At 42.3% G+C, this 25,658-nt stretch overlaps 1 protein-coding gene across 2 annotated transcripts in view; it reads left to right on the top strand.

Annotated features, from left to right (window-relative positions):
• The window catches only part of ERLIN1 (ER lipid raft associated 1), a 610,419-nt gene that overhangs the window by 213,369 nt on the left and 371,392 nt on the right, over positions 1–25,658 (top strand). For both annotated transcript variants that reach the window (XM_044056735.1, XM_044056736.1), the window contains exon 6: positions 20,221–20,346. In XM_044056735.1, the coding sequence (XP_043912670.1) occupies positions 20,221–20,346 (126 nt within the window). The remainder of the gene's footprint in view (positions 1–20,220; positions 20,347–25,658) is intronic.

Genomic DNA, 25,658 nt, shown 5'->3' with positions numbered 1-25,658 from the left:
GTGTGCTGCTTACTTGCATTTCAAACCTTACACCTGACACTTTCTTGAACTGACCTGATACACCCACTGGATGTAAGGCAGCCTGCAGTGCTGTTGTGTTTTCATTCTCCCAACCAGTAATCATTCACAGTTGTAGTCCATTAAAGGACAACAACGGGATTCTGTTATTAAATGCTCAATTTCTCTGTCCTTTTTCTCCCTATTTACAGGCCTGCTATAAATAAACAACAATACAGCATTTAAAATATTTTAAATTGACTGTTTCTGTCCACTAGAACAGTGCCTTGCTGTACTGTGGTGGTTTCACTTTCAAAAAAAACGTTTATCCCACCCTGGAAAAGCATGCTTCAGTCTCCAATTCATTGATGTCATGGAGGCCAATGAATACAGGTAGTTTTCTGACCAATTCCCTCCCTAAACTGACATAGATTCATAGGTTGGTACTAGGCTGTCGGCCCTAGGGCCTATACAAGCCTAGCCAAACAATTCCCTGGATATTTCTTCCTAAAATATTTACTTCACTGGACCCCTGTCTAGCAGGGTGACTGAAGTGATCCCTGAGGTGAAGTTCCTATCTCCCATCCAATCATCAAGGTTCCTTTTGAAGAGGGCCAAGGAGGCACTCTGCTTGACATGTATGGGCAGTCTATTTCAGAGTATGGGGAGTCTCTGGGTCAGGAACCTATCCCTCCAGCATGTTTTGTTCATTGTGGTGACAAGGTTTAGATCCATGGAGCGTGTGGCTCTGAGGGATTGGGATTTCTTTAAGTGGAGCATGTCCAACAGCTCAGGGTTTGACATGGCCTTGTATGATCAGCAGAGATCACCTCTGAGTAGACGATATGCCACAGAGTATAGCTGGAGTTTTTTTTAGATGGTTAGCATAGGGCATCTGCTTTAGGCCTGTGATTCTTTTAGTGAGGTATTTCTGCGGCCTTTCCAGCTGTTGCAGATGTCTTGTGAGGTACATACCAAACTGGGCGTTGTATTCTAAAATGGGTCTAATGAGGGATGAGTACAGTGGGACAATGACCTCCTTTTTTCTGGATGAAAAGCCCTGAGGTGTGCCACATAGAAGGATTTCCTGACTATTGTGGCAATGTGGTTATCGAAGGTCACCACAATGTCCTAAAAATGCACCCATGCTGTGATGTCACAGCTCCCTGGTCCTTCCCATACCCATACAGAAAGTAAAGGCTAGAACAAGGAAACAGTATGAGTCAAGTCACCTGCTGTGAGCTGTCAATCACAACAGGTAACAGCTCAAATTACCCTTAGCACTTTGACAGCTAGGGAAGTTAGGAGTGAAGGGGGTTGGGAGACGAGTCAAAGTAGTACAGTTCAGGCTCCACAAAATACTGCAGTTTAGCAATTCTAAAAAGAAACAGCAGTAAAAAGCACTTTGAAAGTCTGTTCTGTAGCATTTGAGCTGTTTATGTTTTAAGTAGTTAGTTAAAACTGACTGAAAGACAGCAGTGTATTTATTTTATTTATTTATTTTTATTTTTATTTTATTTTACATTTGTTGACCTGGCTAGTCAAGCTGGATATATGTCCATTTTCAGTAGAGGCCCGGGGAGAAAAGCTCCAGTAAACGGAGGTATACAATACAATATTAAGTGGAGAGGTAGTTAGTACAGGAAATAAACATTATAATCAGAGCAAAAGGAGTACAGTATAATCAGAGCATTAACTAAAAGTAATGTAGAGAGATGTTCAGAATACATTTTTTTTTTCAGTATGTAACAGATAAGCTATTTCTCAGAGGATCCTATAATAGGGCAATCATATCATAGGTATAAGGAGCATAAGCAGATAGAGAGGAGGACACAGAGTTAGTCAGGTTTATTGCAGGAGCAAAGCCAGTATTTATTTAGGTGAAGTTTCAGTTGCCTTTTAAAAAGTGGGAGAGAAGACAGTGCTAGGATATCAGAGGGAAGTTTGTTCCACTTCTTTCCAACAGAGTTGGAAAAGAGACAGTCGCCTGAAGAGTTATTGGGTTTGGTAATTTTTATAAGTAATTTATTGGAAGAACGTAGTTGTTTCAAATTATTATATGGTGAGATGAGGTTGGAGAGTATAGGTGTTTTAGTTGGATGATATAGGATCTTATGAGTTATTAAGAATTGTTGAAGTAGAAGTTGGTTAGGAAGTTCTAGCCAGCCTAGTTGTTTTAGGTTCAGGCAGTGGTGAGTTCTAAATGGGGAACCTGTAGCAAATCTAGCTATGTTGTGGTAGGATGTTGAGAGTTTCTTAAGGTTGTTTTTTGAAAGATTTGTGTATATGGGGCAAGCATATAGAAGAGAAGAGATAAGGTGAGATCTGGCTAGTGTGGTTCTTGTTTCAGGTGTAAGGAAGGGTTTGATTCTATAAAGGGATCCTTTTTTTTTATTCACTAGTTTTATTGTCGTATTGATGTGAGAGTCAAAGCTAAGATTGTTGTCAATAGTAATTCCTAGAAGTTTTGTAATGGAATCTGGAGAAATAAGAGTATTATCACTGGAAGTAAGAGTGAAGTCTAGCGGGGTTGATTTACGGGAAGGTGAGAACAAGAGCAATTTGGTTTTCTTGGGGTTAAGGAGTAGGCAGCGGTCAGAGAACCATTGCTCGACAGTGGTAAAGGCTTGTTGTGTGAGTACTTGGAGTTCAGTTTGAGATTTAGCCGAGCAGATTATAGTAGAATCGTCTGCATATTGTATGCAGGTAGTATTTGGGATAGCTAATTGGAGGTCGTTAATAAAGATAGAAAATAGAAGGGGGCCTAGGATATAACCTTGAGGTACACCTAAAGAGATAGGAAGGAGATTAGATAATGAATTTTTCCAAAGAACTGCTTGTTGACGATTTTCAAGGTAAGATGTGAACCAGGTTAGGGAAAGATGATCAAGTGAGAGAGATTTAAGTATATGTAGCAGAAGTTTGTGGTTAACCATGTCGAAATCTTTAGATAAGTCAATAAAGACTGAAGATGAAAGGTTATTGTTGCGGTTATAGTTGATGGAGTTTGTAAAGGAGAGAAGTGCTGAGGTAGTACTGTGGGAGGGTCTGAATCCATGTTGGCAGTTAGCAAGTAGGTTGTTTTACAGAAGGTGGTTAAGGAGTTGCTTATGGATACATTTTTCCATGATTTTAGCTATAGGAGATAAAAGTGCTATGGGACGAAAGTTAGAATAGTCATTAGATTTACCCCCTTTGTGTAGTGGGATGATGTGAGGTATTTTCCAAGTTGAGGGGAAAATTCCTTCATTTATGGATCTATTTAGCAGAATGGAAATAGGATAGGCAATTGCTTTGGCTCCAATTTGCCGGAATTCTGCAGGAAGTTTATCTGCATAGGGGGTGCTAGGTCTTAGTTTTTGGATAAGTGATAGGATAAAGGAGGTAGATACTGGTTGTAAGTGAAAGGAAGGTGGATTTAAAGTAGGTAAGAGTAGCTTAGAGGTGTCAGGAGCTAGGTGGCTAGCAAGAGTTTGGATAGTATTAGTAAAAAATGTATTAGTCGTTGGCTATTTGTGTGTGATTCTCAGGGTTAGAGTCTTGAGGGTTAGGTGTGATAGACTGGCCTGGGGATAATAGGTTTTTAATGCTGGCCCAGAAGTTTTTAGGTTCCTTTTTGTAGGTTTGTTGTGTTTGTAGGTAATATTTTTTTTTGTCAGCAAAGATGGCTATTTTTGTTTTGTTTCTAAGCTCTCTGACGTTTTGGCGGTCAGTTAAGTTTTTAGTGGTTCGCCATTTAGCCCAAGATTTGTTTCTGAGGATCATTATTTGTCTAGTATTGTTGGTCAGCCAGGGTGCGGCTTTGGTTTTAATTCTGATAGTACGACTAGGGGCGTGGTGATCCAGGATGGCTAAGAATGTGGAATTAAGGTGTTCAACTGCTTCATTAAGTGGGATATTTTTTAGTGGGGACCAATTGCATTGTGTTAAGTCAGTTAGAAAAAGGTCAGAGTTAAAATTCTTTTTTGAATGTAGTGTTCTAAAAGTGGTTGGTAAAGTTAGTTTAGTTTTATGTCTAATTACGTAAGTAGGTGAGTGATCACTTAGATCATCTGGTAGGGTGCCTGTTTGGTAGGATTGTTCAGGGGTATTAGTGAGAATCCAGTCTAAGGTGGTCTCATTGTTGCTGGTTTTGTTCGTTCTAGTGGGACAATTAATGAGTTGTGTGAAGCCATGTAGGTTTATATGGGTGGTAGGATTTGTGTTATTACAGGAGTACCAATCAATATTGAAATCACCTAAGACTATTGATGTTATGTGATCCTATCTCGCCTACATTCAGTACTGATGGGCTCGGAGCCGATCCCTCAGCTCCTACTCGGCACGCTATGCTATAGAGCGAGGCCTGTTATTGGCTGAGCTATTTCTTATCCCAGGATGCACCACCACTAATCCCCCAGATCTCGTTTACCACTTACAAGCTAGGACGTGGTCTCAAACTTGGCTGGGCTAAGTACTGTTTTATTCAGACTTTTCCTGTCAGGAAATTTGCTATTTTGAACCCAAAAGCTGTTTTAACAGCTATTGTTGTTGTATGAGTGTGTTTGGTAAAATCTGTTGAGAAAAATTGTGTTTTTTTTTGTTAAGGGAAGGTTTCCCGTTTAAGTTAGAGGGGCCTTCCCCTATTACTATTACTATCTAGCGTTTTTGTGTTTCCAGAGGTCAAGTACCTGCTTAAGTTAGAGGGTCTTGACCCTCATTTTCTGTGTTTGTGCTACTAGATTGTGAATTGTGTTTTGTCAAAAAAAAAAACAAACTTAGTTTTCTCTTTCTGTGTGGTAAAATCTTGTTTCTTAGGGTTAGTCAGCATGTCTAAGGAGCATAGACCCTCTGGGTTTAAAAAGTGCACGAGGTGTGGTTACAAAATGTCCATAACGGACGACCACTCCTCGTGCGTTTATTGTTTAGGCGCCAAGCACCTACAAGAGTCCTGTAGAATGTGTCACGCCTTTTCTTCGAGAGTCCTCCAGGAGAGGAAGAATAAATTAATTTTAAAAGGTCTGATTAAGCCATCCTTCGAGGAGGCTTTATCTTCCTCTTCCTCTCCCTCTCCTACGAAAAAGAAAAAAGCGTCGGCTCCGACCAGTCTGTCGGAACCGACTGCCAAAAAACCTAGGCAGGCTTCTCCATCGGCTCCACGGACTTCGGAGCCGAGGGCAGAATGGTCTGCCTCGATGCCTCCAGTCTCGACCCCTCTGGTTTCGGAGCCGAGGACTGGGGCATCGAGAGGCAGGTCACCTTCATCGGCTCCACTGATTTTGGAGCCGATGAGGGTTGCCGGCTCAGACTCTTCCCCTTCGGCGCCGAAGTCCTCATCGGCACCGAGGGAAATTGTTTTGAGATCTCCCTCGGAACTGATAGTAATCGAATCCATTCGGAGCCGGTCCCCTAGTCCTATGGAGCCGATGGAGAAATCTGTTCGGACCCGATCGGTGTCATCTAGATCCTCCAAGATGTCTGATTCGGACATCGACAGGGTGCTCCTAAGACTTTTCCAGTCTCCGGTGTTTCAAAAGTTAGTTTCGGCTTCAGCCCATTCGGCTTCGGAGCCGATGGTCCACCCTGCTATTATGGTTCCTCCTCCAACAGCCTCGGCACCATTGGAGCCGGTGCTGGTGGAACTGATGGAGGTTTTCGAGTCTTGAGTCGGAGTTCGGTACACGGACTTCTTCTGTCAGCCCCGGGGGGGACGCTTCGGGACTGATGTTTTCGGTCCCAAGCCTTCCTCTCGGTGCGTCGGCTGCGGGAGTGCCGTCTACCGTTGTGGCCATGGAGGTGGGACCTTCCCAGGATTCCGGTGGTCCCGCCTTCAGGGCCATGAGGAGTGCGTTAGCCAAATCTTCTTTGGCTACCTCCACGGTCTCCCCAGCTCCTTCCCTGCATACTGAGACTGGGTCTTTGGCAGTCCCCCTGTCCTTAGACAGCGGAGCCCCGGGGCCTGAGTTTACCCCCACTGGGGTTTCCCCCCTCCTGGAGGTCCCTCTGAAGCTTCTTCGGAGGAACCCCCCAGGAAAAGATCGTGCAAGAGGAAGCACGTTGATTCCCCTGATGAGTCTCTTACATCAGACACTGATCTCGATGATGCAGAGGGGTCCCCTAAGTCGTCCTCAGATGATGTCTCCTTTGCAGACATCCTGGAAGCCCTTAAACAACGAGGCGGCTGGCAATCCAAACCCCCTTCTGCTGATGAGTCGGTGTTCCTTAAGGCCTTCGGGGCTCAGCCCTCCGCCTCCTGGGTGTCTCCGCCCTTTGACGAGCTCTTGGATTTGATCTGTCGAAGGGCGTGGGAACACCCAGACTCTGTGGAACCGGTGCCTGCTCGTCCTAATAAGTTCCTGTCAGCACCCCCGGAAAAAGAGTTTCTGACGAAAGGTGTGACTGTAGATGCTTTGGTGGTGGCATCTGCTACCCAGCAAGATGTAGCAGAGGCTTCGACGTCCGTCCATCCTCCTAATAAGGAGTCTAGGAGCATGGATCGGTACGGTAAGCGCACCCTAAGTTCAGCGGCCTTTACATTAAGGTCCTTGAACTATCTCACGCACTTTACCAGATTTCAGAGGGATCTGAAGAACTTTCCGATACCCTCTTGGGTAACCTGCCTGAGGAGCTGGCCCAGACGGTTGGCTCTCAGCTGGCTACGCTGTCGTCCATATCAAACTCGTCCATGAGGCTCATTTCTTATGCGGCCGAAGGGGCGAGTAGAGCGGCGGGTACAGGCATTGCTCTATGGAGACAAGCCTGGCTCCGCCTGTGTCATTTTGCGGAGGCCTTTAAGTCTTCCTTTGCCGACGCCCCCTTTGATGGGTCCTCCTTGTTTGGACCCAAGGTAAAGGACACACTGACCCGCTGCGAGCAAGAAGGTAAGACTTTGACTGCCATAGGGGCACGATTTTCCACTCCCTTTCGGCCTTACCCCAAGGCTAAAAGAGGAGGGAAAATGTGGTTCCGTAGATCTCAGAGGTCTTACCCCTCACAGCAGGACGATCCCCCTTCCAGAGGCAGGGGAGGGGAAATTCTTCTGGAAGACGCCGTCCCAGAGGCGGCAGAGGCCCTCGCAACACTGGAGACCGCGAGTCCTTTCGTGGCTCTTCAGTCTTTCACAGTCCCTGAGGGATTGCCCGACTGTGCAGCTCCGAGCCAGTCGGGGTCGCTCGAGGCACCTAAAAGCCTGGGAAGGTATCACTCAGGACCGATGGGTGCTTCGAATTATCGCCGGAGGTTACGCCATCCCTTTCTCTCACTCTCCACCTCAGTCCAAAAATCCCGGACCCGCCACCCAGTCAACGGGAAACTGCAGCCTCAGAAGTTTCAAAGCTGCTGCAAAAAGGAGTCATCCAACCGGTCCCCGCAGACCAGATCAGATTAGGGACTTACTCAAGATTGTTTTTGGTGCCAAAAAAGACCGGGGACTTGAGGCCCATTTTGGATCTCAGCATTCTAAACCGTTCAGTCAAAAAGTCCAAGTTCCGAATGGTCACCCTACAAACCATTCTCCCATTGCTGGAGAAAGGTGTTTGGATGTGCTCCTTAGATCTCAAGGACGCTTATTACCATATCATGGTACATCAAGCGTCCAGGAGACATCTGCGCTTCAGCCTAGGAGGCAGCCATTTTCAGTTCCGCACGCTGCCCTTTGGTCTCACCACAGCCCCCAGGGTGTTCACCAAATGATTGGCGGTCGTGACTGCTCACCTGAGAAGTCTAGGATTCCAGGTGTTTCCGTATCTAGACGACTGGCTCCTAACTGCCACCTCCAAGCATCTACTATTGCGGAGCCTACAAGCCACGATATCACTGGGCAATTCCCTTGGAATCACCTTCATTTGGCCAAAGTCTGTGTTGCTGCCATCTCAATGCATAAGATTCATCGGAGTAGAGATAGACTCAAACCGAATGCGGGTCTATCTACCTACAGACAGGATACAAAACCATACAGGCTCAAGTTCGAGCCTTACTTCCCAGATCCAAAGCCCCAGCCAGAATGGTCCTGCAGCTATTGGGATCCATGTCCGCCACAGTTCTTCTAGTTCCCCTAGCAAGGTTGCACATGAGAATTCTCCAGTGGCTTCTTTCAGCTCAGTGGTCCTTTCAGGAACTCCCTCTCAGTCACCTCATATGGATCACGGAAACCTGCAAACGGGACCTTCGCTGGTGGCTGGTGCCCTCCAATCTGGATCAGGGACGACCCTTTGTTCCACCTCCTCCTGTGGCCACTTTGACCACGGACGCCTCCCAGATGGGGTGGGGGGGGGGCATTCCCTGGGCAGGTCAGTCCAAGGCAAATGGCATCCAGAAGAGACCCTACTTCATATCAACATCCTAGAAATGAGAGCGGTGCTTCTGTCCCTTCAAGCCCTTCACGATTACCTCCCTCAGGGCGTAATTGCCGTTCACTCCGACAACATGTCAGTGGTCTGGTACGTGAACAAACAGGGAGGGACCAGATCCTATCCCCTTTGCAGAGAGGCCATGAGAGTTTGGGAATGGGCAGTGTCGACCAGACGCTTTCTAGTGGCAACTCATATCCCGGGCAAGTCCATTGTGATAGCCGACAGACTGAGCAGAACTATCCTCTCTCCACACGAATGGTCTCTGAACATTACAGTTGCAAATCAGATTTTCAGCAAATGGGGAGTTCCATGTTGCGACCTCTTCGCGACTCCACTGAATGCGAAGTGCAAAAAGTTCTTCTCCCTCACCCGCCGGGGAAGAGCCCTATGGACGCACTAGCCCGTCCGTGGCCCACCGGCTTGCTTTATGCTTTTCCCCCAGTTCCTCTCCTTCCCAGGGTGATCCAAAAGGCATCTCTCTTGGGGAGCAAAATGATCTTAGTTGCTCCTTACTGGCCTCGTCAAGTATGGTTCCCCTATCTTCGGAAATATGCACTGGAAGGTCCATGGTTCCTGGATCAGATCCCAGACCTATTGGTTCATCAGTCGGGACTATTCCACCAGTCCCTACACACCTTAAAATTGACGGCTTGGCTCCTCCTCTTCCGACTATAGTCAGGAGTCATACCTTGGATCCGGAAGTTGTACACATTTTATCTTCGGCCCACAAGTCTGCTTCAAAGAAATTGTATTCTAGCAAATGGAAAAGATTTGCTATTTGGGCTCAACTCCAGGGTCTGGATCCCATCACTATTCCTGTATCAGAAGTACTGAAATTTCTAACTTCTCTTTTCAATCAAGGCTCTTCAGTCTCTACCATCAAGGTTCAATTGGCAGCTATTTCCAATTTTCACGAATCTATAAACCCACCTTTAATGAGCAACAGATTGTGTAAGACCTTCTTGAAAGGTGCTGCGCTTTTAAGACCTCCGATTTCTCATCCTGCTCCTCCATGGGATCTCGATGTGGTGTTACGCGCCTTAACTTCCTCCCCCTTTGAACCGGCAGCAACATGTGATTTAAAATTTCTATCGTGGAAAACTGCCTTTCTGGTGGCGATTACTTCTGCCAGAAGGGTTTCAGAGCTTCAAGCTTTGTCTGTAAAACCTCCGTACTTGGTTTTTCACAAAGACAGAGAATCTCTCAGGCCAAATCCATCATTTGTCCCTAAAGTTTGTTCCAGTTTCTGCCTACAACAGTCATTAGAACTTCCAGTCTTCTTTCTGAAGTATTCTAACAAAGCGGAATTCATATTCCACACATTAGATGTCCACAGGCAATTGCGTTTTTATTTAGATAGGACCAAACAAACAAGGAAAACAGATCAGTTGTTTGTATCCTTTGCGGACAATAAATTGGGCAAAGCCGTCACAAAGGTCACTATTGCCAAATGGATCAGGGACTGTATTACTCAAGCTTATTCTTATTCTAATAAAGAGCTTACCACCTCTGTCAAAGCTCATTCTACAAGAGCTATGGCTACTTCGATAGCATTTCATTCTAAGCTTGCCATTAGTGACATTTGTGCTGCGGCTACATGGTCTTCCCCGCACACTTTCATTTCCCACTACAAATTGGATGTGGCATCTAGAGGACGAGCTTCATTTGGTTCCACAGTGCTCAGGAGTGTTTTCCAATGTGCCACCCAGGATTTAGGTGCTAGGGACACTGTCCCATCAGTACTGAATGTAGGCAAGATAGGATCACATAACATCTTTTAGTTATGTACTTACCATAACTTTAGATGTTTGGGATCCATCTCACCTACATTCCCAATAACCCACCCTCCTTCCCCCTTCCTTGAAGATCAGAGGATATCAGAAGGTCCGAATCCTGTTGTTTCATCTTGAAACATCTGACAATGTTATATAAACAAGTTGTGCACGTGTGCATGAATGCGGACAAACAAGATCTGGGGGATTAGTGGTGGTGCATCCTGGGATAAGAAATAGCTCAGCCAATAAGAGGCCTCGCTCTATAGCATAGCATGCTGAGTTGGAGCCGAGGGATCGGCTCCGAGCCCATCAGTACTCAATGTAGGCGAGATGGATTCCAAACATCTAAAGTTATGGTAAGTACATAACTAAAAGTTTCTTGAGGGAGATAGGTGGAGAGTGAACTAAGGATGCATTCGAGTGTGCTGATGTTGTTTCCAGGGGGAAGATAAACGCATATGATGTTTATGGCTTTACTGTTATTGACTTGAAGTTTGGAGCTAATTATTTCTGCATGCTTGATAAACGCATATGATGCTTATGGCTTTACTGTTATTGACTTGAAGTTTGGAGCTAATTATTTCTGCATGATTATCTAGGCAGAGAGTTTGATTTATAAGATTTATTTGGAATTGTGCTTTGTAGATAATTGCTACCCCCCCTACTTTTTTGGTAGTGCGATCAAGTCTAATGATGTTATACCCAGGTGGTGTTATTTCATTATCTTTGATGGTAGGTTTTAGCCATGTTTCAGTCACACATAAGATATCAAAATGATGCGTTTCTAGAAGGGCGTGGACTTGAGTAATTTTGTTACAAATACTTCTAATATTGATGTGAGCAATAGAGAGGGAGTTGGTAGGTAAGATAGATAATAATGGCATAGCTTTGTCTTGCTTATGAAAGGTATTGGTGTGGTATGGGCCAGGGTTAGGATTGATATCGCCATCCAACAGTAGGTGAAGGAGTTTAACATATTTTGGTTGGGGAAGTTTGTAAATGTTGTCAGTTAGTTTCCTAGATTTTGGTTTGCTTAGTATGCATGTAAAATCAATGCACTGACAGGAGATTTAGGAAAAAAGAGGCCTATGTGATGTAATTTTTTACAGACAAACACTGCATTGTGGGATAGCTAAAAGTATCTGGATCACTTCAAGATGGTAGACCCCATGAGGTCAGACTCAGAAATTACATATAAAAATATTTAAACACTAGCTATGAAAACAGAATTGCAGCAGATAGTAATGACAATCACAAGGCCTTCTATAGTTATGTAAAGAATCTTGATGGCAATACCCAGATTTGCTCTGAGCTACTGCACAGTGGCACCTCCTATACATAGTCAACAGATATTGCCAATATATTAGCCGACAGATTCCGTGCCAACTTTACCCCTCTCCCCCCCACCAAAGGACCAGTCACAATACCAGTAGATTGCCAGGCACCCAGTATTACTATTGCACAGGTTAAAACAGCACTGTTCAAGGCCATGAATACAGCTTTTATGGGACCTGACAATATCCCTGGCTATGTTCTGCATGAACTACAGAGTGAACTGGCACCTCACCTGTGTGCCCTATTCAGTCACAGCCTCACCTCAGTCTTCGACCCTACCGAATGGCATGCTGCTGTAGTCATCCCTCTCCACAATGGAGGAGCGACTACAGACCCTGGGAACTATTGCCCCATTAGCCTGATGAGTCTGATATGCAAAGCTATGGGGACTCATCATTATGGACCTAGTAAACAAGGATATAGGGAATCTCCAATATCTGGATCCCACACAGTTTGGTTTTGTGAAGGGTAGCTCATGCCTGCTCAACCTGGTTGACTTCTTTGAGTCAGTTACCAGAGCTGTGAATGAAGGCAAGGTGGTTCATACAGCCTACCTTGATCTGGCCAAGGCCTTAGATACCATTCCCTACTCAGGAAACAGAAAAACTCACTAAGCTAGGCATTAACCCTTATTACTAGGTGGGTTGCAAACTGGCTCACAGATAGAACCCACAGTGTGAAAGTAGCTGATTCCAAGTCAGACTACCGACCAGTCACTAGTGGAGTCCCACAGAGTTCACTCCTGGGTCCTCTCCTGTTTGGTATCTACTTCTCTGAAGTCCAAGCCAACACAAAGGGACTTTGGCTGACGAAGTTGGCTGATGAAATTTGCAGATGATTGCAAGTTGGGAGCTATTATCAACTCCCCAAGTGATGTTGCCATCCTACAGAAAGGCCTCACTGAGACCAACGACTAGTGTCATAACCATGGCCTTAACCTCAATGCCAAAAATGTGTCGTCATCCCCTTTGGGAAAAACCCAGTTCCCATGAATTACCACACTGATGGTAGTCCACTGAACACAGGTAGATAGCAACCTCTCTTTTGACCACCACATTGCCACTGTGGTCAGAAAGTCCTATGTGACACATCTCATTACTAAGGGTTCTGCATCCAGGAAGAAAGGTCATTGTCCCCCCTGCTCATCCCTCATTAGACCAGTCATAGAGTACAATGCCTCATTTGGCATGTACCTCACTGGACACCTGCAACAACTGGAGAGGCCACAAAAGTACCTCACAAAGAGAATCCTAGGCCTTAAACACTTGTCATATATGGACAGACTCAAAAAAAACTCCAACTATTCTCTCATATTGGCTACTTCGAGGTGATCTGTGCTTGACTTACAAAGCCACGTCTGACCCAGCTCTGTTAGAAATGTACATCTAAAGAAATCCCAATCTCTCCGCACCACACACTCCAGAGACCTCAACCTCATTACCACAATCAACAGAACAAGCTGGAGGGACAGGTTCATAACCCATAGAATGCCCATGCTATGGAATAGACTTCCCATACATGTCAAACACAGCACCTCACTGGCCCTCTTCTAGAGAAATCTTGATGTGTGGATGGGATGTATAAAATTTACCCCGGGGATCACTCCAGTGGCTCTACTCGACAGAGGCACTGGGAACTAAGGTCGGGTGACACAATGCCAGGGTAATCCTATGGGCTAGGCTTGTAAAGGCTCCAGGACCATTAGCCTAGTACATACCTATGAACCCCTGTAAGTAGTCACAGAGTGGTGTTAAAATGTAGACAACACTAAAGCATGATGAAATAAACATGTTTTTTTGAGTCTGTAGGTGCAGTTCTCCTTTAAAAGCAAGCACTGAGGGAGTGCCTGCAGTATGTTTACATCTCCTGCACAGATCCAGGTATTTGGGATTCAGCAAGTCTGAGTTCATACCTCATTTCATGTTCGCCAGGCTGACAGCCCTGAATCTGCACCAAAAAAAAACAACAATGTAGCTAGGGAAACTACTTGTTTATGTGGTGAACACAGTAGAGAGGCTATTACTTTGGGATATGTCTGCACAGAGGATTACTGCTTTTGAAGAGGTATACCTGCATTTTGTCAGCTACATACTGACATGTAATTGAGAATAATCTGTTTAATAGTTTTATATATACATATATGTATGTGTGTGTGTGTGTGTGTGTGTGTGTGTGTGTGTGTGTGTGTATATATGGGCCCCCTTTACATTACCAACACGACACTTCACCGACACGCAGAAGACCGAGACAAAACGACCGACAAGCAAGTTGATCGAAATTTGCCGAAAGACCGACAAGGGTAACGTGTGAGCGCGACTCGGTAAGGGTGCGATAGTGACGGAGTTAGGAGCGGTCAGGTAAGTGTGCGATATTGTGGGATTTTGGGTTAGGGTGTGGGAAAGGTGAGTGTGTGGTAGTGTCGGAGTTAGGGTTCGAGTAAGGTAAGTGTGTGATAGTGACGGACTGTAGTTTAGGGACGGGTTAAGTGAGTTAGGTTTAGAGTGCGGGTAGGGTGAGTGTGCGATCGTGACGGGCTTTATGTTTTAGGGTGGGTTAAGTGAGTTAGGGTTAGGGTGCAGGTAGGTTAAGTGTGCGATAGTGACAGTCTTTAGGTGTAGGGGTGGGTTAAGTGAGTTAGGGTTAGGTGCGGTAGGGTAACTGTGCGGTAGTGTCGGACCTTAGGGTTAGGGTTTGGGTTAGGGTTAGTGGATATGTCATTGTGTGTCATGTGTAGTTTACGTTGTTTGTGTCGGTGTAATTGTGTTCGGTTTTGTGAGTTGTCGGTGTTGTGTGGTTTCAATTATTTGGGGTCGGTGTTTTGTGTGTCGTTGAAGTGTCGTTTCGGTAATGTAAAGTAGACCCATATATATATATATATATATATATATATATATATATATATATATATATATATAAAATTTGATTAGAAAGGCTTTTGCACTTTTATCTGTATGCATTAGTTTGAAGTGTACTGATGGCACAGACAAGTGTGTCAGGGTATGTCACGGGTATACATGACTGGCAGTATCTTCACATGGAATATTCTGTATTAAATCTGTAGACATGTTTCAGGGGCAAGTAATTTGATAGCACTTTTAACATTCCAGAGATGCTTTGTTAACCAAATATGTCAGTTGCCTGTTCTTTTGGGGGTGGGGGAACAAAGTTGCATTTCTGTTATTGCACAAACATTGTTACTGTCCTTTTTTTGCATCCAGCCTGCTTGTGCAAGTCAAATATGTCTCTGCAGTCATATGTTAAGATAATTTTGTAAAAATCTCCCATCTTTACTTGCTTACACCACCAAGTAACAACATGCAAGGATATGCCGCTCATTCATATTATTACACAATACAGTTCATTTTCAAGACTTACCTTGTAAGTGCAGTAGTTGTCACAGTTTTAGTTCAGGGTTGACTCTGTCTGATGCAAGCAGTACACAGCCAATACATGGGTAGGTAAAGGATGTAACAGTTGCCTGGGATCAGTGTTGATATACGTATGTGCGTAGGAGAAAAGTTTTAGATCACTTAGGTGGTCAGTGAGTGTGCTATGCATTGTGTGTTAGCCAATGCGTGGGCATATTGAGCATGCCTACTTCTGCCTATACCCACAGCAGCTGGTGGTTCCCCCTCTGACTCCTCGTTTGCCTGAGGCTGTGGTGACTTTGGCATTGGTGGTGGGATGTGTGCTCCTTTCCCTTGCTGAAACTGCTGAAGCTGTTTTCTCAGCATGATGTTGTGTGGCATGGAATATACTGTGAATATTTTCAGTACATGTCCATGGATTGTATTACAGGACTCCCCCAGATGTATCTGAGCACTGGAACTGTGACTTCAGCTGCCCAAACACACTGTGTATGATATTTCTGGTTTGAGCATGTGCCTCATTATGGCATTCTTCACTGGGTATGTGTGCATTTCTGATGGGTGTCATCAGCCACTGTTCCATTACATAACCAGCATCCCCAATAAATGACCCTGTGGGATATCCCCCATAGTCAACATCTGATGCAGTTGGGGGGTGCCAGATATGTGAGTTGTGGTAACTGCAAGGGCTGCCAGCATACATGTTCAAGATGGCAATACACACGACTTGACAGTTAATAGAGTGGATGCCCTTTCTGTTTATGGAGAGCTTACCCTGTTCCCTGACTGATGTCTTAATTTTTGTGTGTGTGGAGTCTATGGCACCCAGTACTTCAGGGTAGTGTGCTACAGGGTGGAACTCCTACATATTTCTGGCCCTCTCCTCAGGAGTATGGTGAAAATATATGTGGTCACTGGCATGTTGGAGCATAATGATCAGGAATTGATGGTAGATTCTGGATGATGATGCCTGTGACACCCCCAGCATGTCCCCTGTTGGTCTCTGAAAGGTACCTGTAGTTAAGATTCTAAGTGCGCCACATACCTTTGTCTCCACTGGGATGGGTTCCCTTTGGTTGGCTCTGGCTGAGATCTGAGGTCAACAGAGGTTGCAGAGTTCCTTGTAGTGTGTCTGTATCCACCCTGTAGCGTTCTACAATTTCCACATCATGTAAGTTGTCGAAAGTTAAATGCAGCCTGAAAACTCTTCTCCTTCTTGGCCTAGGTCTATTGACAGCAGCAGCAGCAAAGACTTCAGCCTGTTGCACATAAAAATGAATTAAAGCAGCTGCAGCCCCTAACATTCTTTCTGTGTAGATTCCTTTCCGTGGCTATATTCCAATACATTTTGGAATCTGCAGGGACAGCCAGCACTGAATCTACACGGTTGCTTTATAGCTTGTTGAATAGGTTCACTATGTTGGATTGGTTGATTAATAAACAATTCAGCTGCTTATACTGTAATTAGCATGCCACAGTGTTGGTGCTTACCGAATCTGAAACTCTGTGCTACCATGTAAGCGCCACTGTGCAACTCGCACACTGTAAACAAACCGTGTAGGCTTTATTGAATTTGGCATTATATTTTTCCACTTGTAGCAGTGCTTCATTTCTGTTGTAGGTTTCTTGGAAATTGAATGGCTTTAAGTTTAACTTTTCCTAACTTGACTGTGAAATTCATTCACCCTGTTTGTAATAATTTGAAATTGTCTAAAACTGTAAAGGTGAATGACTAACTGTAGGAACAAAATAAATGGCTTTTTTATTTCTGACCGTTTAGCTTGCTTAAGAAAGTTGTGTTGTGAAATGTAGCAACCCGAATGCAGTGCATGAAAATTATGCAAATGTGGTAGAAATGTGATGTATCTTAGAGGAAGAAAAATTGAATGGTGTATTTTCATTTATTTTTACAGTGATTGCCTTAATGACAACAGTAAATCTGCCATGGTGTTTGGTTTAAGATATTGTTTTCAGAATTTCTCAGGAAATGCCCGGTAAAGTGATGAGAAGCATGGATGTATGTAAGTGTTTTATGGTGTCATAGCCCTCATGTATTCCTCTGTGTCTGTGTTTGAGGGGAATTTGAACCTCCACTCCCCTTGCTAAATGTAGTTAGTTCCAGGATCACCATTACTCAGAGACGATGCAGATGTTTAATTTCTTAAAAACAAAATAGTAACTGAGCTTTATTTCTGTGGTGACTTTGGAAGGGGGTAAATGGACTGATTAGAAAAGTCAAATTCGGCTGTAAATGTCTATAATTAAAGTGATAGTAATTGATGTAGTCACTTCTGATTATTTGTGGGCTTCTTATTGGAATTCAATACCACTGGCCTTCTTCCTAGTTTGGGTATACCGTCTACCATAGATTAATTAGCATGTGATTAGCATTGGCTGTACTAAATATCATTCACCGCAGCAGTACACTAAAGTGGTCCAGGGAGTTGGAGAAGGATCCGGATAACACAGAACACTTAAGATCTACCTGATTTCAGAGGAAATGAAGAAATCAGCATTTAAAAAAACTAGCTCCTGTATGTTTAGTTCCATGAAGTCTCAATGAAGTGAAACTCAGTGGCCAGAGCTTCGGTTCTACAAAAGGAAAAAAATGTGTGTTTTTTTGGAACTGCAGTCTCCCAGTCTCTATTAAATAGTAACATGACTGTGAAGAGGGCCCATTTAAATAGAAGCACTGCCTGCACTCAAATAGAAGCCACGCTGACAGTGATTTCCTCTAGGAAATGGTGAGCAAGGTGATTCAGCATTATTGAACTTGACCTCGTCCACTTTATATTTGATTTAGTGTAATCTAAAATTGGGATTAAACATCATCCACATTACACTTCACTAGGTATAGGACAGTATAACAAAATAAAAAAAAAAACTGCCTGAAAGTTGGGGAAATTTTTCAGAATACCAAATTAAACACAAGCGTTTAATTTGTTGAAGATGTTTACTTTGACTTTTTTCAGTATTTTCAGCTGAAACTAAATATTCATTTCTTCACTTGTTTTCTGATCCAGAATATTTTTTATACCCTGAAAAGAAGTTCTTTTATTCATTTTCCATGTTAAATAAACTTAAGAAAATTGATATAAGACCTTCTGGTATGTTTGTTCTTTATGGGGGTGGAGGGGGAGGGTGTTTGGGAAGGTTAAGCAATAAATATTGAAATTCACTACTTTAAATGTACGCTTTGTGCTGTTGTTACAGCTCTGTAATAAGGCAATACATGGCTATGTACGTATTCCTTCACTATAGTTCATGTGCATATCCTGTTATAGATCAAAAATGCTGCCAGGTGTCTTAGTTGTATTCTGACAAATTAGTTTTCCCATTGGAGACTTCATGCAGCAGATGTGCAAAATGCATTGAAATATTACTAACGTCAGTTTCTGTTTGTTTCTTGTGTCATCATTTTGTTTTTCAGTTATTACCACAACTTCTGTAATCCCTGTACTTTAAAATTTTAATGCAAGTAGATGGTTAAAATGTATTTTTTTTGTTTGCCATTTCTCAAGTTACATATTTATAAATATATGTAAATTTCAACATCTGGTAAATAATGCAGACAAGTGGTGTAGCCATCTACTCAGCAGTCTGAAACATTGGCACAATTCTAGTTGAAATTTATTGTTTATTTAATAAGTACTGGTCTCATCACCACCATACATTTCCACTCAAACAGGGACATAGAATATTTTGTAGGCTTTTTTTTTGTTTGCTATGGGGGTAGAACCCCTTGGCACCAGTGCAGAAGAATGGCACATAAACGCATTTTGTTTGGAGAGTAGAGGAAAATCTTTTTAACCCCCTGCAACTGACCATTTAGCTGTGATCCAATCCTGTCCTCGTACACCAGATTTACCAGACCCAGTTTAACTTCTCTCAGGCTTAACCTGACCCACACTTAGGACCAGTGAGGAGATTATGAACAGTGCTGCGCCTACAACATCATACTGCTGCCAGAAAGTGTGCCCTAACCCCTGCCACCCCCTGTAGCCTTGCATGTTCCACAGTGGCTGCCTGCAGAAATTGCATGCTTACTTCCATACATGGGTAACCTCCCTGCCAAGCGATATACCAGTTGTAGCACAGTGCTCACCAGGCTCTTAACACTATTTCAGCATGCCTAATCTGCCTTTTCACCAAGGATGGGCAAGTTGACCTCTGCAGCTCACTCCCGTCTTCCTCCACCTAGCCCCTCCAACACCTGTACTTCTAGTCAAACATGGCTAACATAGGGTGCAGCAAAGACTTTATCCCGGTTTGCCACAAGGTTAAATCAGTGGAAAATATTTTGATCAGTTGACATCATAACCTTGTTGTTTACTCATTCATTATTCATTGAATTATTTATTTATTTATTTATTCGTGTATGGAAGGAATTTTTTGCATACTTCAGCTGACCAGTTGGCTAACTTGACAATTCCATTCAGTGTACCTAAAATATGAATGCTTATCAAGTGTAACAAATATTGCTTCTCCCCTTACAGCAGTTTATTTGTGTGCCTTACGCATTGAAAAACAAAAGTTATTTTTAGCATTGTACTCAAAAACATGTTTGCATATCTTTCATATGATACCCTTTGTTGAGATGCATAGTTGTTGTTTTAATCCAATGTCTTTCGAATGTACTTGTGCCCATTATAAACGTTGATATATTAATGATTATGATTTGCTCAGGTGTTTGTACAAGGCTGCATGAAGGGTAACTTTGCAAATGTAAATAATATCGTATGTCATTCTTAAAGTTTTTGAATGTATTCCTTAATCTCCATCATGTTGCATAAAGAAGTTAAGTTGCAGTATGTCTGTAAAGAAACACTTTAAGAATCTAAGCTAATCAAACCGAACCCCAGATTCTCTCAGGCCAACTTGACAACATGTACACTAACTAAAAGCAATGACCATTGCAAAATACTGCTGTTCCAATATTGAGTAGGAAGTACTGGTCTCTTCACCGCTATACATTTCTACCCAAACTAAAATATAGTCTGCCTCCAGGGTGGTATGATTTCTGATTTATTGTATTAATTTAAGCACCACCCCCACCCCCACCCCGAACACACACAATCACCACTGCATTTTCTGTGATTTGTATTTTCATATTGGTTGTTTTCAAAACACTAGAATTTCAGTATTTAATACATGTCATTGAATTTTTGAGCATAGTTGTGATTTAGACAAGTTTGTGTTCAATTATTTTTTATAAACTGTTCTAACAGTTGTCTGCTAATTTTGCTGAATATTGCAAAGCAAGTAAAATAAATGCATGCATTTTGTGTAACTGTATAAATGTAAGAGTGAATGAAAGTGAAAAAAACACATTATTGGAGTTATTTGATAGTGTCATAATATCTGGTGTTCCTGTGATTTGGTGCACTAACCTTCTGTGAATTTGCTTTTAAACAGTGATCGACATTGTGAAGAACTATACTGCTGATTATGATAAAACACTTATATTCAACAAAATTCATCATGAACTTAACCAGTTCTGCAGTGTCCACACCCTTCAGGAGGTTTACATTGAGTTGTTTGGTAGGTGTTTAATGTCAGTGTTGTAATAACCTTATGCTGATTTAAATGTGAACGCAAACCAAAAAAAAAAAAGTCCAAGAAGGTGTGTATGTTCTTATTCTCCTATGCTCTCACCCATGCCTATTTTTTTTTTCAGAAATGCTTCTGAACATTGTCTGTCTGCTTTGAATTTAACAAGGGCATTTAATATACATTTATTGATTACAACCATTCATGTTTAATTCTACTTTGTTACTTTCATTTTCTACATTTTTAGTTTAGCTGTTCTTTTTAAAGGAAAATTCTACCATCCTAAGTTCTCTATATCCCTGAGTATTTTTGTGTGCATTTACTGTCACCTAGATGGTGTTTAATGCTCAGAAATCCTTTAGTATGTATCAGGTTTTTTTCATTCCTTCTTCTGTACTGTGTGACCAAGACGAACAAAGTACTGACTGCAGCTTAGATAGCCCAATTCTGAGTAGTGACTGTGGTGATGAAGGATCGGTAGGGAGAGTGGGAAATAAGTGACTTCTGGATCATTTAACCTAAAGGGAGGGGATGGTGATTTCTCAGTGGCCAGGTTACTTCCATGCAGGTGGAGGGCTTGCATGACAACCATGATCACTACGAGAAGCAGGTGGGCTTCCTTCACCAAGTCAGTGATGGGTAGCCTTTGGTATGTATATGTGGAAGATCTGTGCATCTTGGCAGGGTGTAGAAGGTTCCTGTGGTGATGTTGGGCTCTCATCTGCCACTAAGGCATTGAGTTGCGGCCAAAACAGAAACACTTTCATAGCCGATGCTCTCAGTTATGGCGTGTTGCAAGGGGAAAGGGTGACAATGAGTAGTTCCCCAACCTGGGAAGAGTTGGAATCTATCCTGAAACAAAAATGTGCTCCAGCCGTGGAGGATGGGGATGAACCTGAACCCTCAAGCTGTAGAGATGAGGATATCCTCCTACAGCATCCGGATGGAAGACTGCACATCAGTAGGGGGTAGAGAGTCCTCTATGGCAGTTTGAATGAGAGTTCCCTTCATTTGGCTCTCATTTGGTTGCAAGGAGGACTCCCCTTCTCAGAGAATGAATGGGTTGAAGACCTTTGGGAAGAGGCTTAATGGTCAGCGGCCATGGAAGGAGAAGGCACTTGAGGACACTTTTTTTTTTTTTTTTGTTAATCCAACTTGTTTCACAACCTTAAGTCATGACGACCCCTCCTTTTCTTTCCTAGTCAAATTTCACTTTGTTTCAGAAAATTATTTGCTCAGTTTGCATTGCTTAGGCTAGACAGTATAGGTTCTGTAGTTCTTCGTGTTGGTCATCACCCACAATTCTACATCATGAGACAATTTTGCGGAAGTCAGTAAAGTGATGATGTGAATTGCTAAAGTGAAACTGTTTTCCAAAGAGTCAGTGTTTGGAAGGAGCCTTGTGTGAAAAATTTGGATTTATGGTACTGCAGCATTATGTACACTTGTAACTGCTCTCATTTTTTTCTTGTCGGACCTACTACAGATTTAAGCAAAAATAGCAAATCTGTAGACAGTTGCCATTTGCCATTACTATTTTTTTGAAGTGACAGTTCTCAGGCAGTCATGATGGAATAAAACTGACAAATTTCAAATCCTATACCCCGACTGTCTGTGGAGTAGTTCTTAAGAGAGATTTTTGCCACGGAGCTCACCTACCTATGTTACATGTTCTTCAAAAGTAAACCTTTTGAAAATCAAAAGGAAGACTTTAATAGTTTTAACTTTTGAATTAGGAAAATGTGCGATCGTAGATCGAGGACTGGGTTTATTCTTTTAAATTGATTGTAGAATTTACATTCATGTGTGTGTGTGTGTGTGTGTGTCTTGTGTATGTGTGTATACACACACACAAATACTTATATAATATATATGTATATATATATATATATATATATATACACACACACACACACACACACACACACACACACACACACACACACACATATGTGTGTGTGTGGGTGTGTGTGTGTGTGTGTATATGTCTATACATTACTATATATAGTGGATATAAAAAAAAAATATACACCCCTGTTAAAATACCAGGTTTTTGTGATATAAAAAAAATGAGACCACAATAAATCATTTCAAAGCTTTTCCCACCTTTAATGTGACCTATAACCTGTACAGTTCAATTGAAAAACAAAAAAAATCTGTTAGGGGGGAAAAAATATTACAATGGTTTTAACATCTTTAATTATACAGCGGAGGTAATAGGGAAACAGCATTTCAAGTTATTTGAAAGGGGATTCAGGTTTGTTCCAACTAACACCCCAGATATATCTAATGTGCTCATTGAACTCAAACTATATACTAGGAAGCTAAATTTTCAATTATTTTTTCAAGGTGACACTGCGGAAACAGGTTTCAACAATGAATTTAAGAAAAAGAGTACATTTAATCCCACACTTCACCCTATGTTGCAACATTTTGAGCGAATTTGTTCGAAAGAAGTTTTTCATGAACATTTTCAACATAAAAATCAATTTTATAATATTTCTAAAGATGAGGCGACATTATTCAAAAACTTGAGGACATCTGATACTATTCGTTCCGTGAAACCGGACAAAGGGGGTGGGGTGGTTTTGGTAGATAAGCTCGATTATGTGAATGACCTCACACTTTTGTTACAGGACACCAACAAATATACTATCATTTCACAGAACGAGATGCATGTAGCACATAGGAAGTTGCAGTTATTTTTAGAGGACAATTTATATCAAGGGGTGATTAATGAAGAATTGTACAACTTTTTGCAGAATGAATGTCCTACTATTCTGACAGTGTTCAGAATCCCCAAGGTCCACAAAGATGTTTATCACCCACCATACAGATTAATAGTAGCCGGGCATAATAGCTCGACCTACGCTATGGGGGTGTTTGTGGACCGTTTGGTAAAGAAAATACCTCCTTCTTTTAACCAGGTGATAGTTGATTCCTGGGATTTTTTGACTAGAATCAAGGAGGAACATTTTGAGTTGACAAAGGGTTTTTCCACAATGGATGTGGTGGACGTTTTTGGTTCAATTCCTCACGATGTTGGTCTAGAATTGTTTAACGAATCATTAATACAACATTCCAACTTGAGTAATACTATGATTAATTTTGCGACAGAATTGATGGAACAAATATTGATGAACAACTTTATACCTTTTGAGAATTAATATTATAAACAAGTGCAAGCAGTTGCTATGGGGGGCTAGTTGTGCCCCCATTTATGCAAATTTAGTGATGACAATGTGGGAACATAAATATGTTCTCACTTCAGAATTCTCTAAACAATGAGTTATTTACGTCCGATACCTGGACGATATTTTTGTTGCTTGGAAAAGAGATGGACAATATGCAAACCAGTTTGTGGATTACATGAACAGTATATATCCTTATTTCAAATTTACTCATGTTTTTGATAATGTTGCTATTGATTATTTAGATGCAACTATTAACAGAGATCTCCAGCTTAACAGATTTGTTTCTAAGGTATTTCACAAACCTACTTATTCGAACTGTTTCCTGAGGTTCAACAGTCAACATCCCTATCACATTAAAAGGAACCTTGTCAGAGGGCAGATGATAAGGGGAGCAAGAATGTGTTCCACTTTGAATAATTTCAAAGTGGAATTGGGGAATCTTGTTGAGATGTTTAAGGCACGGTGGTACCCAGAATCACTAATCAATGAATTGGGTTTGGAGATACGTGAAGGATGGGGTACTAAGTTTATCTCCCTACTAGGTACTTCGGATGGCCACTTCTTGATGCACACTGGGAATAGACACGAGAATGACCTTCAAGATAGTACACTTCCAATGAACTTTAGGCATTCTATGGTGGCGCAGTTTGGTCCATTTGGTTTAAAAGTTAGAAAGATTTTAGAAAAGAACTGGACAATCCTGGGTATTAGCAATGAACTTTTGGAGAAGTTAGGGTCTCATCCAACATTTACCCATAAGACGGGTAACAACATCAAATACCTCTTGGAACACCCCTTAAAAAAGGTTTCGTAAAAAAGTACGAGACCATGTGGGATGTGTGCACAAAGTGTTTACATATTGAGAGATCAGGTAGTAAGGATAGTTGAACCATTGAAAGAGATTAGATTGGCAGCGGGTAACTGTGGAAGTAAAGGGTTGGTGTACATTGGCATATGAGAAGGATGTACATTGGGAAAACTGAGAGGGTTCTCAGAAGAAGGATATATGAACATCTGTACGCTATAAGAACTGCCATTGTTAACGCTTTATATAAACACACATTAACTTGCCCCTCATTTACTGCATATAGATTTGGGATTTTAGAAATAGTGGAGAAAAACACCAGAGGGGTAACTGGCATAATAAAATTGAGGAAAGTGAACTGCGATGGCAAGTGCGATTAAATGCATGTGCATTACCAGGGATTAATGAATTAGCTTCTATAAAGCCTATTTTAGTTGCAAGAGCGGAAGTTTTATGAGATTTAATCACATTTTTAACATTTTTTAAGTATGTGATTTGAACTTTATATTAGTGTAACTTCACTTTAAAATTAATTACTTGCTTAATTACAAAGGGTATTTAAAGGTGCTTAATGAATTGGACTATGTATTTGATAAAGTCTGCATGTCGGCAGACAAAAGTGCTTATACTTGGATTGTATTTCAGAATAAAGACTGTCGTTTTTTTACCAACTGGTTTTGACATCATCTTTTAGAGGGATTACAGCTCCAATTGTGGAGTTTTGTTTTAGCACCTGTTCTTGCCAACGCAAAATGGTGGAAAAACAAAAAGGTGCTTCTGGGTTCAAACAGTGCCAAGACTGTGGAAGAAAGATGCCCAATTCTGATGGGCACCTTTCCTGTATTTATTGTTTAGGAGCTCCCCATCTGGATTTAAATTGTGGCATCTGCCAGGCCTTTAGTCATCTGGCCTTGGTCAAGCGTTGAAACAAGCTCCTTATAAAGGGATTATTAAAAACCTTGTTCAGTGAAGCTTTGTCCAAGGCTGACACTTCCAAACAGAAGAGCCAGTCGGTGCCTGTGTCTCCCACTGCACCAGTCGACCCAAAACATAGGACTCCAGTTCTGACTACCTCTGAACCAAAAGCTAAGGTACCGAAACTACAAGGTGAAGACTCCTCGGCACCGACTGCGACTACGGTGCCGTCTGCACCAGCATCTTTGGTTTCCAGTTCAGTGCCGAGCTGTCCTACGGCACCTCCGTAGGCTTTACCCACCCCTCAATGCCAAAACCAGAACAGGTTCTTCCCAAGACAAGGTATTCACCTTCCATAGACCCCTTTGTGGGTCATCTGCCCAGTCCCT

This window comes from Protopterus annectens, chromosome 14.part0 (genome assembly GCF_019279795.1).
Source record: "Protopterus annectens isolate FY-2018-M chromosome 14.part0, PAN1.0, whole genome shotgun sequence".
NCBI classification, from domain to species: domain Eukaryota; kingdom Metazoa; phylum Chordata; order Ceratodontiformes; family Protopteridae; genus Protopterus; species Protopterus annectens.
The sequence above is the reverse complement of the archived record's forward strand: the minus strand, read 5'-3'. Positions and strand labels throughout refer to the sequence as shown.